Source organism: Oryx dammah, unplaced genomic scaffold (genome assembly GCF_014754425.2).
Source record: "Oryx dammah isolate SB20612 unplaced genomic scaffold, SCBI_Odam_1.1 HiC_scaffold_5, whole genome shotgun sequence".
Lineage (NCBI taxonomy): Eukaryota > Metazoa > Chordata > Mammalia > Artiodactyla > Bovidae > Oryx > Oryx dammah.
In genome coordinates this window covers 41,425,206-41,439,299 of record NW_024070189.1, presented here as the reverse complement: position 1 = coordinate 41,439,299, position 14,094 = coordinate 41,425,206, and the positions used below count along the sequence as shown (strand labels likewise).

The window sequence follows — 14,094 nt, the reverse complement described above, 5'->3', positions numbered from 1 at the left end:
TGACAGAGGATGAGATGGTTGGATGGCATCACCAACTCAATGGACATGAGTTTGGGTAAACTCTGGGAGTTGGTGATGGACAGAGAGGCCTGGAGTGCTGCAGTCCATGGGGTCTCAAAGAGTCGGACACGACTGAGCGACTGAACTGAACTGACCTGAGACTAGTGGGGAAGACAAACACTAATCCAAAAATCACTCTCCAAAAAGTACAATGACAACTGTCATAAAGGATATGTCATAAGGTGTCTTCTGCATATAATTGATGGAAATGACTTAGTAAAGCCAGGAAGGCTTCCCTGAGGAAGTGACATGTAGGCTGAAACTAGTAGTATAACTCAAAGCAGGTAAAACAGGGGAGAGATGTTTTCAGGCAACGGGAGCAGATATTCAAAGCAGCCTGAGAAGCATGCATGAGGGCTGAAGTGAAAATATGTGAGGAAGGTATGAGATGAGACTGGCAAGGGAGCCAGAGAGCAGCCCCACATGTAGGAGTACCATTACTCCCCTTCACAGGTAAAAAAAACTGAGGCTCAGAACCCTCAAGTAATTTGCCTGTAGTCTCACAGTTAGTAAGATGATGGAGCCAGAAGTCAACCTCTGATAGGTAAAGATATCCCTAGAACCCGTGCCTATGTTAGTTTACATGACAAAGGGGGAATTAAGGTGCAATGTGAGATTAAGGTTACTAATAAACAAATCTTAAAATTGGGAGATTACTTTAGATTAGTGTATCTAAACAAACCCAGTTAGTGTACCCACACAAACCCAGTGTAATCTTAAGGATCCCTAAGTATGCCAGAGGAAGGTAGAAGAGGCTACAGTTGTATGAAATTAGAGCAATTGACTGTTGTCGTAGGCTTTGAAGATGGAGGAAGAGGGTCGAGAGTAAAGGCATGCAGGTGGCTCTAAAGCTGGGAAGGGCAAGGAAACAGATTCTACCTGAGATCTTCCAGAGAGGATCGCACCCTGCTGACATCTTGATTTTAGCCCAGTGAGACCCATTCTGCATTTCTGAACCACAGAACAATAAATTCATGAAGCACTAAACTTGTTGTAATTTAAAAAACCAACAGAAAACTAATATATAACCCATGTCCCTCGACTCCAAAGCACATGTTCCTACCCCTTGTGCTACAGGGCTTAACTGTTAGATGAGCTAAACCAGGAACTATAAAGATTGAACTCTAATCAGTCATATCATTTTGAGTCTAAGGTTTTTCAAATATTTCTAAACCATACAGCAAAGGGTGTGCATAATTTTTACATATGCCTCATAGTTTTGTGAATTTTGAAAGGATGTGGTTATGGGCTTTGACATCAGAAGAGAAGCTCTGCGATGTTGACTGAACGTTGATAGAGAGATAATATTGGAGGCAAGTTGCCTTTGAACAGCTCTCAGAAGATCAACTGCCTCCCTGTCGCATTCCTTGCCCTGAAGCTGTTTCCTCTGGTTGTGCTGAGGGGTGATGCGTAAGGTGCATCACTTTTCAAGAATTGGATCATGAACAACTTTATCCTCCTGGAAGAGCAGCTCATCAAGAAATCCCAACAAAAGAGAAGAACTTCTCCTTCAAACTTTAAAGTCCGATTCTTTGTTTTAACCAAAACCAGCTTGGCATACTTTGAGGACCGTCATGGGGTATGTGATCACTCTATTTTGTCTATTTTTTAAATAGCATTTTATAGTTAGATTGGGCTTAATCATGAAGATATACATAGAATAAAATAAGAACACAGAAAACACAGATGTGCTTATTATAACAACCTAAAAAGTATAGTAAGAGTAATTGGGAGAGAACGTGGAGAGTAGTCAAGAAAGGGTAATTATATTTCAGTAAAAGAGTAAGTTTATTGCTCATTAGCTTGTATTTCCTCTATAAGGTTAAGTTTAACTTTTAAATTTATTTTATTTGGCAAATGAAATGGTTAAGTGATGGGTCCCATTCAACATTTTTATGGATTCAATTTTATTTGTCTCAATGTCATCACTCACCTGACATTTGAAATAATAGTCTCTGGGCATTTAACTGTCTAAAATTTACAAAGCCCAGTGGTAAACCTCTTCATCCCTTGGAGAACTTCCCAGGAGACTAGGGTTATCACACACAAAATATAATGCAGTACAGACCAGCAGTTCTTACCAGAAGACTACAGCTGCTTAGCTAAGTCAGTCTTTATATTTCTAAAGATATTCTTATATACCATAACATCAGTAATAATAAGAGCAACACAAATAATCATAACAATGCAGTTTGGTACAAAAAGCACTGGAAGAGGCATCAGGGGACCAAACTCCACTTTTCTCTAGGTGAGTTAGCCTCAGCAAATGTCTGCGTCAAGTTCTTTCTTGATAAAATGAAAGGACTGGAAACACCGCCTACAACATTCCTTTCTTCTTTAAAATCCTTTGTTTCTATGAAGTAGCACTTGTACAGCCCACCTCAGCAATTTTTTGAAGCATGTTTGCCTTCTTGCTATATCACTGATTTATTTTTCTGTCATCAGAAAGGTAGCAAAAACAGCATTAGGTGCCTTATGGTCACTTAGAGACAAAGGCACTCTGATTCTTGGCAGGACCAAACTTAGTAGGTGTAGGCATGAGTTTGGGTCTTGAGAGCTGGGATTTGACGTGTTCAATGATATGAGGTCTTGAAAGAGGCCAGGCCAGGTATGGAGCCTACAAATGCCTGAACTTCTAAGCTGCTGGTGAAATAATACTGCCTGTTTTTTAAAGGTGAAAAGACATGCTTGTCTTAAGTAGATTCTTACTGATAATAATCCACCAATCAGTCAGGAAGAATATGGAATTACTTACGTGCAAGGCCCCTTTAGTAGGTATTCAATATGTATTCTTTGACTAAATTAACAGAGGGCCAACAGCCAAGTTTTCAACCTGGAGGATTTATCATTTAGAGCTGATTAATCATATGACCTCGGTCAAATTGTTTCCAGTTGTGAATGGGACATTAGAAGCTCATGTTTCATGTTTAAAGAGTTTTCATTTACATTTAAATATTTTTTCAAAGTCCATTTTGTAGTTTTTACCAATTTTTTTCCCCGACTCAGCATTCAACATAGTATCATTTCATGTAGTTAGTACTGATTGTTTCTGAGCATAATTATTGCTTGTGATCTGTTTGGTTGTGAGTTCTGTACAATGGTATTTGCAGATAGTCCTACAAAAAATAATCTTGATTCAAAATTTTGTTGGTTATAATTTGCATGTAGAAAAGGTTTAAAAATAACTCAGTTTCTTCATTTGAGCATTATGAAAATTCTAGGACAATTAATTCATCCTAGGGAGCCCTGAGCTATAGTTTTTAACATTTCCATGTGGGATACAGCAGATATATGTTTCACAAATGTCAAATTTCTTATTTTGTAATGCTTATGCTTTATATTCATAAATAACATTTTAAAAAGCATTTCTCTAAATATTATACGAATTTACTGATTGTAAAATTTTTCAGTTACTGAAAAAGATAAGATATATTCGTTATTATTATTTTTTCTCTATGTGACATTCCATTGCTTAGAACCATCAATTTGCACACAGGAGTGCATTGTTCATTGCCCATAAATGATAATAGTATTACACCTGTGGGAAGAAAAGGTTTTAAACATGTTTTTAATTTTTTTTTTAATGAAAACTCAGTTCTGCCATTTGTAAAATGGGTGTTATAATAGTATTCACTTCATGGGGGAAAAATGGTAAAAATTAAGAGAGGATGTATTTAAATAGACCTATCTGAAAATTTCCATTTTGGTAGATCCAAAAAAAGGGTCATATATCGGCAATTTCATATAGTTCAACTTAATATATAAAGAACTGAGCTTAATAAGTCCTGTCACCTACTAAACACCTAATAAAATTTAGCTACAATTTGTATCATCATTATATCTGTGAAGGAGAATGAAGGGTGGTATAACATAATCATTTCAAATGAAGGGAAGTATTAAGGATTCTTCAAAGTCAGGCTAACATCAGGGTCCTGGGTTCCCTCTCTTCCATGACTAAATACATGTGTGTGGGGCAAGATATATCTGTGGCATGAGATGTATGATTTTGGGCCAACATTTCCCCTCTCTGGGTCTCAGCTTCTTTTTCTTTTTTCTTATTTATAAAATTCTGTTCATTGCAGCTCTAAAATTCTGTGGATTTATGACATATGAAAACAATTCTTCCACATATTCAGGAACGAATACTGTAGTTCTGCAAAATAAATATATTTTTTCCTAACTTCAAATTGCCATGCCCATTGTTATTATATTACATCCTGACTGAGCATTTTGTTTTAACATGGATTTAGATATTTTATCATATGCCTGTTTGCCATATTGAGATGTGCAAGTGTTTTCAGTGGGGCTAGGAAGCCCGTTCGTCATGCTGGAGTAGTGGGCCAAAAAGAAGCAGAGAGTTGGCAGGTGGTGGCTTTCTGGCAGCCGTGATTTCAGACACTCCCCTGTGCCTGCCAATATCTTAGCAAAGTGGTCTCTGTTGTTGGACACTCTTTAACAGAGGACCAGGAAAAATGAGGGTCTATCTGCTAAATACCAAACAATCATTGTAATGGCAGTCACAGTAGAGAATATGGGAGAGAGTTTGTTTGTAGTGTTTGCCAATTTCTGTAGTGTAAATACTCCCATCAAGATCAATTTCAAACTACTAATGTAAAGTCTACCAGCTAACAGAATTCCTGAAAATTTAGCTATTGGCTCTCATGGGCCAACACAAGCAGGCTCCACACATCACAGGCAGGCTAAAATAAAAATAAACTCCTGGGAGGTAGCTACCTGAACAATGTGCTTAGTTGCACAAGACTGATATCAGATCCTTTTGGGGGGTTAAAGAGAGAAATGGTGGGCTTCAGGCACTCTGAGTAAGCTCAGGATAGGAGGGGTAACACAGATAGGAGACAAGTGTCACAGAATGGTGAGGCTAGAATAGTCAGCTAGTGGTGGGTTCAAATGGTGCTTCTTTCACTTTCTAGATGTGGGATCTCAGGCAACACATTTAGCCTCTTTAAGTCTCTGTTTCCTATTAATAAAGTAATGACCCAAGCACTACCTACTTCAACCAGTGTTGAGTATTTCATGAGAAAAGTATGCTGTAAGCTTGGTACTAATAGGACCATCTTGATATTCTGAAATGCCCTTGGGAGAAAAGGAAAGGTTTCCCTATTTTAATGACTCACTGTACCTTAGGAATCAAGTTTGCTGTGGTTACCATGGCACAGGAGCCATTACCATCTACATAAGACAGGAAAAATAGTCAAAATCCCCATTCTAGTCAGTGTGTGGATAGGCTCACTACTCCTCAAGGATACTTCCCTTTAGCCTACTGATCTAGTGGCAGAAACATCTTTGTAACATGCATCCTTCCTAATTAAAGATGGCAGGTGGGGAGAGTGTCCACTTTCCTTGCTTCTGGCAGCAGTATTGCACAGTGGTCAAAAACACAGCTCCTAGTGTCAGATTTGGGTCAAAGAGCAGCTTTACCACTTAAGAGCTGTGTGGCTTTGCAAAGGTTGCTTAATGCTGTGTGACCCTCTTTAACATTATTTACCTGTTGTAAAATGATCACTCCTCAATTTTTTTAAATGAGATGAATGTCATCATTATTTTAATAATAACAGCAACTAATACTTACTATTTACTATTGTCAGTCACTATGCTAAATGAATTATTTCACCTAATCCTTATACCTACCTTGTAAGTTAGGAACTACCATTACCCCAATTAACAGAGCATATAACTGAGGCAAAGAGAATTTAAATAACTCACTTATGTCTCCAGAGGCAACATAGCCTCCTGATGAACAGTGCTTATCACTATGAACAGTTGTTGCTGTTAAGCAGTTGGGGTCACCACTGGGTTATTACAAAGTATGTAATGCCTTCTTGCTCTAGAGTCCTCCCTGTAAAGGCAGTCTTGAATATCAGCAATCACACCACATAGGTCTTCTGCAATGAAATATGTGATGAGCTCTATCATTTCCACATACAGTCCAGGAGAAATCTTTGTCTTCTTCCACTTCTGGGAGCTTCTACCATGTCTCCAAATTTTGGTGCTAAAAGTTCCTCTAGGATCTGTCCGTTTCTCTCCATTTCCTAGGAAGCTGCCAGCATCTCTCACCTGGGATTGTTGCCACCTCCTAATGGTCTCCATGCACCCACTACACCTTCTCCCTGCACCCTAGTTCCCTATCCCCACACCCATTATACCCTCCCCACCACCACTCCATTCCCCACAAGGAAGCCAGGGTAAGCTTTTCACGTGGTGACTGTGGACTGTCATCATGTCCTGATGACCCTCATCAGAAGACGGCATGTCCCTTCAGTGGGTCTCCCTTTACCCTGAGAGCGGACGTAAGAATCTATCACACTTTCTCCTCCATCCCAGTTCATGCTCCTTTGATCCTCTCTCACTGAGTGCCAACCATGTGAAATTTTCTTCAACTTTAAGACCTCCTTTTTCAATGTCACTTGCTTAAAGAAGCCTTCCTTCATTTGCCTAGCCTAGGTCATCTCTTCTTATGCTTTGCCACAGCGGCAAATATCTTTCTTTCAGCATGCATGCCAAAGTTATAATTATCTATTTATTACAGTGATTATTGTGCTAATGTCATTCCCCTACCCTACCCTCCATTAGACTATACGCTCTACAAGGGCTGGTGCCCAATTTGCTAAAGATGGCATCACCAGTGTCTACCACAGTGCCTAATACATATTATTCACTCATTCAAAATTAGTGAAAGAAAGAAAGGAAGGTGGGAACCAAGGAGGAAGGAAGGGTACGAGGTATAGACACAGTTGCAGAGGTTAAAGTTATACACATGGTCCCTTAACAGAACAAGGCTCAGCACCAAAAGAGTTGAGAACAAAACTAGCGATACAAGATTTCAAACAGGCAATTCCTGGGTGCAGGGGGAAATAAACAGAGCTCCCTGGAGGTAGCAGTTCATGACCTAGCCTTGAAAGATGAAGAGGAGGATTCAGAAGGTTGGAGTTTTAAGATTTGGGTCAGAGACACAAGTAAAAACCAAGAGGTGGGCCAGTCACCCCTCCCACCTCCTTTTAGGAGAATCAAGCAGCACTGCTGTCTTTCTCCCTCCACCCTGTCTTACCCTTCCATCCTTCCCCTACAGCTAAACCCTTTGTAGATAATATTCTCAGAGCTACCCCAGGATTTTTGCTTGAGACATTCACCTCTCATGGTCTCTCTTCACTTCATTCCTATGTGACTGAGTTGCCTTCTGGTTCGGCTCCCACTGACACTCGAGACTCCGTACAATCTACTATCCACACACCTAGAATAGACTTTTAAAATGAGAAATCAGATACCGTGCCCTGCTTTAAATCCTGCTGTGACTGTTTAGCCTGTTTAAATTAATTCTCAACCATGGCCTACAAGTCTCTTCATCCATGGCCCCTACCAGCCTCTCGGATTCATTTCTTCTGGTCCCTTCATCTATCATGCTTGTATCATATCTGCCATCTTTCTACACCTTGAGCACCCCAAGCTGTGCCTCCTGATAGGGCCTTTGTGCTGAGGCAGGACTGGGGTGAGATACACTCAAGGGGGCGCTCACTTTTAGGTCCTGCAAGGGCAGGGTCATTGCACTAGCTACTCTCACTCTCTGGAACACTCAAGATTTTTGTAGGATTGGTTCTTTATTATTTTTCATCTCTTCCAATATTTTCCCAGAATCTTGTTTCTTTTTTTCTTTTCTTTTACAATCCATGGATACTTCAATACCCCAGTATCTGTACTTTTGATTGGGTTTATTGATGTGCTGCCTTGTTTATTTTCTGTCTCTACATCCACTGGAAGGTCACTTTCATGACTGACTGCCTCACTCATCCCTGTATCACCAGCATCTAGTAATGTGCTGAGCACGTAGTAGGTGCTCAATAAATATCCAGGGAATCAATGAAGGTCACATAACTCACACTGATTTCAGAAGAGCATCTGGGAGCTAGAAATGTGGGCCTGGCCAAGAAAAGTTAAATTCCAAAGCAAAATACTTTGTAATTCATGCCACTCAAAGTGAAGGATGTGTGGTTTTGATGCCTGCATTAGCAGAGTTTCTTTGAGAATTGATTTTTGTGTGTGATGGGATGTTGATGTCTTATGGAGATAGCCATTGGATAGAGAATTCTTGTTTTAGAGGAAGATAGTCACAGGTTAAAATAAGATTCTATTCTGACTGCGCAGAGACTGGTGCATCCATTAATCAGTTTCTGCAGTAAAAATAGGGCACAGGGAAAGACTGTACATGTGAGGGCTTTGTTCCTGACTCAGTCTGGAAGAAAGGTTTAGCAGGAATGCCCAAGAGTTCAGTTTCTTGAACCATGAGATCTGTGTAATGATGTGATGTCTTTATCTCAAACTCAGAAATGGACCCTACAGAAAACCATTTTGAAGCTTTTCTCAAATTTTAAGGGTCAAATAAAATAGTAATCTTCAGCTAGCAATAAATTCTTCCACTCTTCAATGAGTTTTAGGCCTACTGAAAAAAGTAGATCTTCCAGAACCTAATTTTCATCCAAAGATTAGTTTGAATTTGCCTTCAAATATTTGTGGGTCTCACTTCAAGTGATCCAGAGGAAGAAACAGAAGCTCTGACATGGTTTCCCATACATATAAAATTCAGCTCCTTGAAACTCAATAAAGTTGTAGGTATTTTAATAAAATAAGAATCTGATCCAAACTCTTATTTTGCCATATAATTTCCATTAACCTAAAGTCATTTGTAAGTAGACTTCTCAATATAGTTTCCTTTTTGTATATTTAAAAGTCACAGAAATTATACCTGCTTATTACAAAATATTCAAATATGAGACTTTCCTCTCTAAAATGACATATATTTGTGCCAAATATATTTATTATTATTATTAACTTAACACTGGATCAAGGAAATGTTTCTATTTTGATATACGTAGATTTATTCATTTGTTCAGCAAACATTTCCTGTGTACCTGCTATGTGCTGGGTGCCTTGCTAGAGACTAAGAATACAGTGGTAAGTAAAAGAGACAAGGTGCTTGACCTCATGCTTATACTCTAGTGGAGGAAACAGACAACAAGCAAGTATACAAATATGGAGAGCAGATATAGACTGTTTTAGATTCTATGGAAAGATTAAGTGGTTTCTGGGACCAAGTGGGAAGAGTGGTCAAAGAAGAAACTTCTGTCTAGGCTGAAGCTTGAAGAATGAGAAAGAGTCAGCCAAGTGAAGAAATGGAGAAGGTCATTCCAGGCAGTGTGAAGTCTCATGACAGGAAAAGACCTGGCCTGTTGAACACATAGAGTTCAAGGTCCCCTTTCTTATCTCTTACAGCATCCTTCTTCCAGGGATACTTGGTCTACAATCATCCTATTTCATATTTTGGTGGAAAAGTGCCTGATGTACCAATACTGAGAACCTCAGACTAACACTGAGCTTGGGTGGTGTTTAACAGCAAAGACTGAAAACAAGTTAGAATCAGGTTAAATCCACTTCAGTTACTCTCCTGAGACAGAGCAGCAAATCTTCACATCTCCATACTGTTAAAAATAAAAATGATGAAACAATTATACGCAATCGTTCTCCAAAGCTCTTTTGTCTAAAGACATGAATTTACTGTCTCTGTGAGGATGATCTTTATTCTCAAGCAGATATAAATTTCATGTAGTTATAATGCATGAAAATATTTATTCTTCCATTTTTTCTTTTTCTATTATCCTTTTTAGATACATTTCCATTTGTGGACTCCAAAGTAATAATTTTTCTCAGATATATATTTTTTTTTAAATAATCAAGTTGTTCATGTCAGAGATATACTTATCTATTTTCTGTACCGAACACATTGACAAACTTATCTATCATCTGCTATGGGACTTTCAGATTGTTTTCAGATGCAGTGAAAATGCTTAAAAATAATAGTATACCTAATATAGAACAGCCTGCTTTTTCAAATGCCTCCTTACAATAGAGTTATGTGGGATGCATCACAGGATAGCATTTTCTGATCTCTACCATTCGTTGTTAAATAATCTTCCAAAGAGACTGAAGCAATGCTTGGGACCACCAATAGTTACCAGTACCACTGGAGATTATGTTTCTAGGAAGAAACTAATAAAAACAAAAGAATCCCACTGTTGTGGTGATCTTCAAATACACAATTTTTATAGGTTTTGAATGTTATAGTAGGGGGGGAATATAATATTCTATGCATGAGTAAGTTTATTTGATTTAAAGTAAGTCCATGTATATGTAGATGAACCCACTCCCTACATAGTAGGAATGAAGAAGTGGCCAAAACCTCCTACTCTGCAAGATATTAGTCTCCCTAGTTGATGATCTTAGGGCGTCTGAAAGGTTTACATGAATGAGCTCTTTGGGTTAGATCATCAAGCGTCTGTATCAAGAAGCAAATGAAATACAGGGGCATATCACATAAGCCATTTTTGACTGCTCTATAGAGATCAACTCTAATTTTAGATAGGGCCTCAGGAACTGGAACTCTCAAGCAGACCATAATTCTGGAATTCTAGAAAAGTGGAATGAGGAGAGAAAGCAACAACACAGCAACTTAATGGGGAACTGGTTCTGATTAACCTGGGGTACTTTGTTCAAGTGCTTCTTCTATCTGGGATTTGGTTATCTTGCCCATAGTGCCAAGGGACTGGACTAGATCAAAGTTTTAAAATGTTTCTAAGCATGAAGCCCCTTTTTAGTACAGAATTATCTGTTCTATTCCCATTCGTGTACGTGAAGCAGAAGAGAAAGTATTCTAGTTGAAGCAAGAACAAGGTAGGCTGTCCCTACCCTCTTGGCCTTACCCTTGACCAGCAAATATCACCTAGGTGCTTCCAGTTCTATGATTTCAGTCTCCCAAGTCTGTAAATTGAACAGTAGAAATGAAAAGATAAAAGCTACTTGAGAAAGTCATTTCACCTTGAAGCCTCATCTCTAACATAAAAAGTTGGACTGAATGATTGCTAAAGACCCTTCCAGCTCAAAAGAAGTAGAAACTATGTGATTGTATCTCACTGCCAGTGATATTAGGAATTCACAAATAGACATGGAGATTAGTTAAATATGGAAATCTTTCCAGGAAGTAATACATCTAAGAGATGATTAATAACTGTTAGTTAGTTCAGTCGCTCAGTCGTGTCCGACTCTTTGCCACCCCATGAATGGCAGCACGCCAGGCCTCCCTGTCCATCATCATCTCCCGGAGTTCACTCAGACCCACGTCCATCGAGTCCGTGATGCCATCCAGCCATCTCATCCTCGGTCGTCCCCTTCTCCTCCTGCCTCCTATCCCTCCCAGCATCAGTCTTTTCCAATGAGTCAACTCTTCACATGAGGTGGCCAAAGTACTGGAGCTTCAGCTTTAGCATCATTCCTTCCAAAGAAATCCCAGGCTTGATCTCCTTCAGAATGGACTGGTTGGATCTCCTTGCAGTCCAGGGGACTCTCAAGAGTCTTCTCCAACACCACAGTTCAAAAGCATCAATTCTTCGGCACTCAGCCTTCTTCACAGTCCAACTCTCACATCCATACATGACCACTGGAAAAACCATAGCCTTGACTAGACGGACTTTAGTCGGCAAAGTAATGTCTCTGCTTTTGAATATACTATCTAGGTTGCTTATAACTTTTCTTCCAAGGAGTAAGCGTCTTTTAATTTCATGGCTTCAGTCACCATCTGCAGTGATTTTGGAGCCCAAAAAAATAAAGTCTGACACTGTTTCCTCATCTATCTCCCATGAAGTGATGGGACCGGATGCCATGATCTTCATTTTCTGAATGTTGAGCTTTAAGCCAACTTTTTCACTCTCCTCTTTCATTTTCATCAAGAGGCTTTTTAGCTCCTCTTCACTTTCTGCCATAAGGGTGGTGTCATCTGCATATCTGAGGTTATTGATGTTTCTCCTGGCAATCTTGATTCCAGCTTGTGTTTCTTCCAGGCCAGCGTTTCTCATGAATAACTGTATGACTGATAAAAAGGCATGTTATCAAAATCCAAGCATGAACCCAAGAATGCATCCTAAAAAAGAAGGCCATCATTTCAAATGTAACCAATGTAAAATTCAGAACAATATGAGCCAATATCTAATGAGCCCTTGCTGAGTGCCAGGGCACCAAATTAAGTGCTTTAAATGTATCATATCAGAAATATTCACAATAACCATATGCAGTAGACCCAATTTTTATCCCCATTGTATTGAAGAGGAAACAAAGGCTTGAAGAAGCTAAGCATCTTTTCTTAGGTTAGACATCTGGGACAAATATTAAAATTGGATTAAGAGTTCTACAATGGGTATTCTCAGATGTAGACTTGTTTGGGTCTGAGAAGTCGCGTAATAGAAGCTATGTGGCTGAGAAGGGAGAGTTGGGACAAGGACTCACTGGTGAGTTTCCAGCACTGTTTAATGGAGTTCCTGAGTAGGGACCAGTAGGGCTGCTCCTGTTAGCCTAGCAGACATGCATGAATGACACACGACAGCAGCATCAACAGCAGCAGCCTGCAACAACAACCACCAGGAGAGGACTGAACTTGCTCCTCTGGATTTTTCTAGTTTATCTTCACAGTTCTTTGAAGGAGATAAAAGCCAAGTTCTGTTTTAGAGAGGAAGCAGTCAAGACACAGGGAAGTGAAACCATTTGCCCAAGGTCACAATAGTGGCCATGAGAAAAAAAGCAACAACTTCCCTTGGGATCAGTGATTCCTGGTAGTTTGATCCCACACTGCTTTCTTGCCTGAAAACAACCATCAGAAGAACTTATCAGTTATTTCAATGATACTTTACTTTTAATTTAATTTAATTTATTTATTTTTGGCTGCACTGGGTCTTTGTTGCTTTGTATGGGCTTTCTCTAGTTGTGGCGAGTAGTAGTTACTCTCTAGATGCAGTGCACAGATTTCTCATTGAGGTCGCTTCTTGTGCGGGAGTCCAGGCTCTGGAGTGCAGGCTCCAATAGGGTGGCGTGTGGTCTCCAGTAGCGTGGTATGTGGGATTAGGTGCTCCATGGCATGTGGAATCTTTCTGGACCAAGGATTGAACCCATGTCCCCAATGCTGGGAGGCAGATTCTTATCCACGGTGCCACCAGGGAAGTCCTACAATGATGCTTTATGTATACATATGTAAATGCAAATAAACTTTCTTTCCTCCCCCACCCCCCCGCTTCTCATACAATGGTAGCACATTCTACCTGGGCTTCCCTGCTGGCTCAGATGGTAAAGAATCTACCTGTAATGCAGGAGACCCAGGTTCAATCCTTGGGTTGGGAAGATTCTCTGGAGAAGGGAATGGCTACCCAATTCAGTATTCTTGCCTGGAGAACTCCATGGACAGAGGAGCCTGGTGGGCTCTACATATGCCTCCTAGGTTTTCTTTTGGTTGATTAGCAATACTTCTTAAAGATCAATCTATACTGTATGCAAGGGGCTTCTTTGTTCTTTTTTTCCTTTGATTGCATAATATTTTTTTTGTACAGATAAAAAAAATCATCTTGATGGACTTTTAGTCCATTTCCATTTGTTTTGTCATTACAAACAGTGAGGAATGAATAACCTCATAGGTATCTCACTCTCAACATGAAAGTATGTCTACATAGGGGTACTTAACCAGGGGTGATTTTGCCCATCATTGGCAATGTCTGGAGGAAGTTTTGGTTGTCATACCTGGGGAAGGAAGTGTCACTGGCTTTGGTGAGTGGAGCTAGGGATGCTAAGTATCCTACAAGACACAGAACAAACTCACAGCAAAGAATAATCCAGCCCAAAATGTGATTAAATGATAATGCCAAGATTGAGTAGCCCCTGGTCTACAGAAAACATTTCTAAAAATGGGATTGCTGTGTCAAAAGATATTTGCATCTCTTGTTTTGCTGAACATAACCAAATTAATCTCCAAGAAAGTTGTACTAGTCAACATTCTTCAGGGTCATGTGTGAAATGCTTGTTTTCTCAAAAACCTCACCAACAGTGTTATCATATGTTTTGATCTTTGCAAGTCTAATAGTCTTAAAAATGGTATCTCAGTAAAATTTATTTGTACTTCCATTACTGTAGTGAATGAGTATCTTTTCATATATT

General features: G+C 39.5%; 1 protein-coding gene across 1 annotated transcript in view; it reads left to right on the top strand.

Moving 5' to 3' along the window:
* The first annotated feature begins 1,410 nt into the window (after positions 1–1,410).
* The window catches only part of ITK (IL2 inducible T cell kinase), a 63,627-nt gene continuing 50,943 nt past the window's right edge, over positions 1,411–14,094 (top strand). The window contains exon 1 of the mRNA XM_040241441.1: positions 1,411–1,639. Within this exon, the coding sequence (XP_040097375.1) occupies positions 1,502–1,639 (138 nt within the window). The 5' untranslated portion in view covers positions 1,411–1,501. The remainder of the gene's footprint in view (positions 1,640–14,094) is intronic.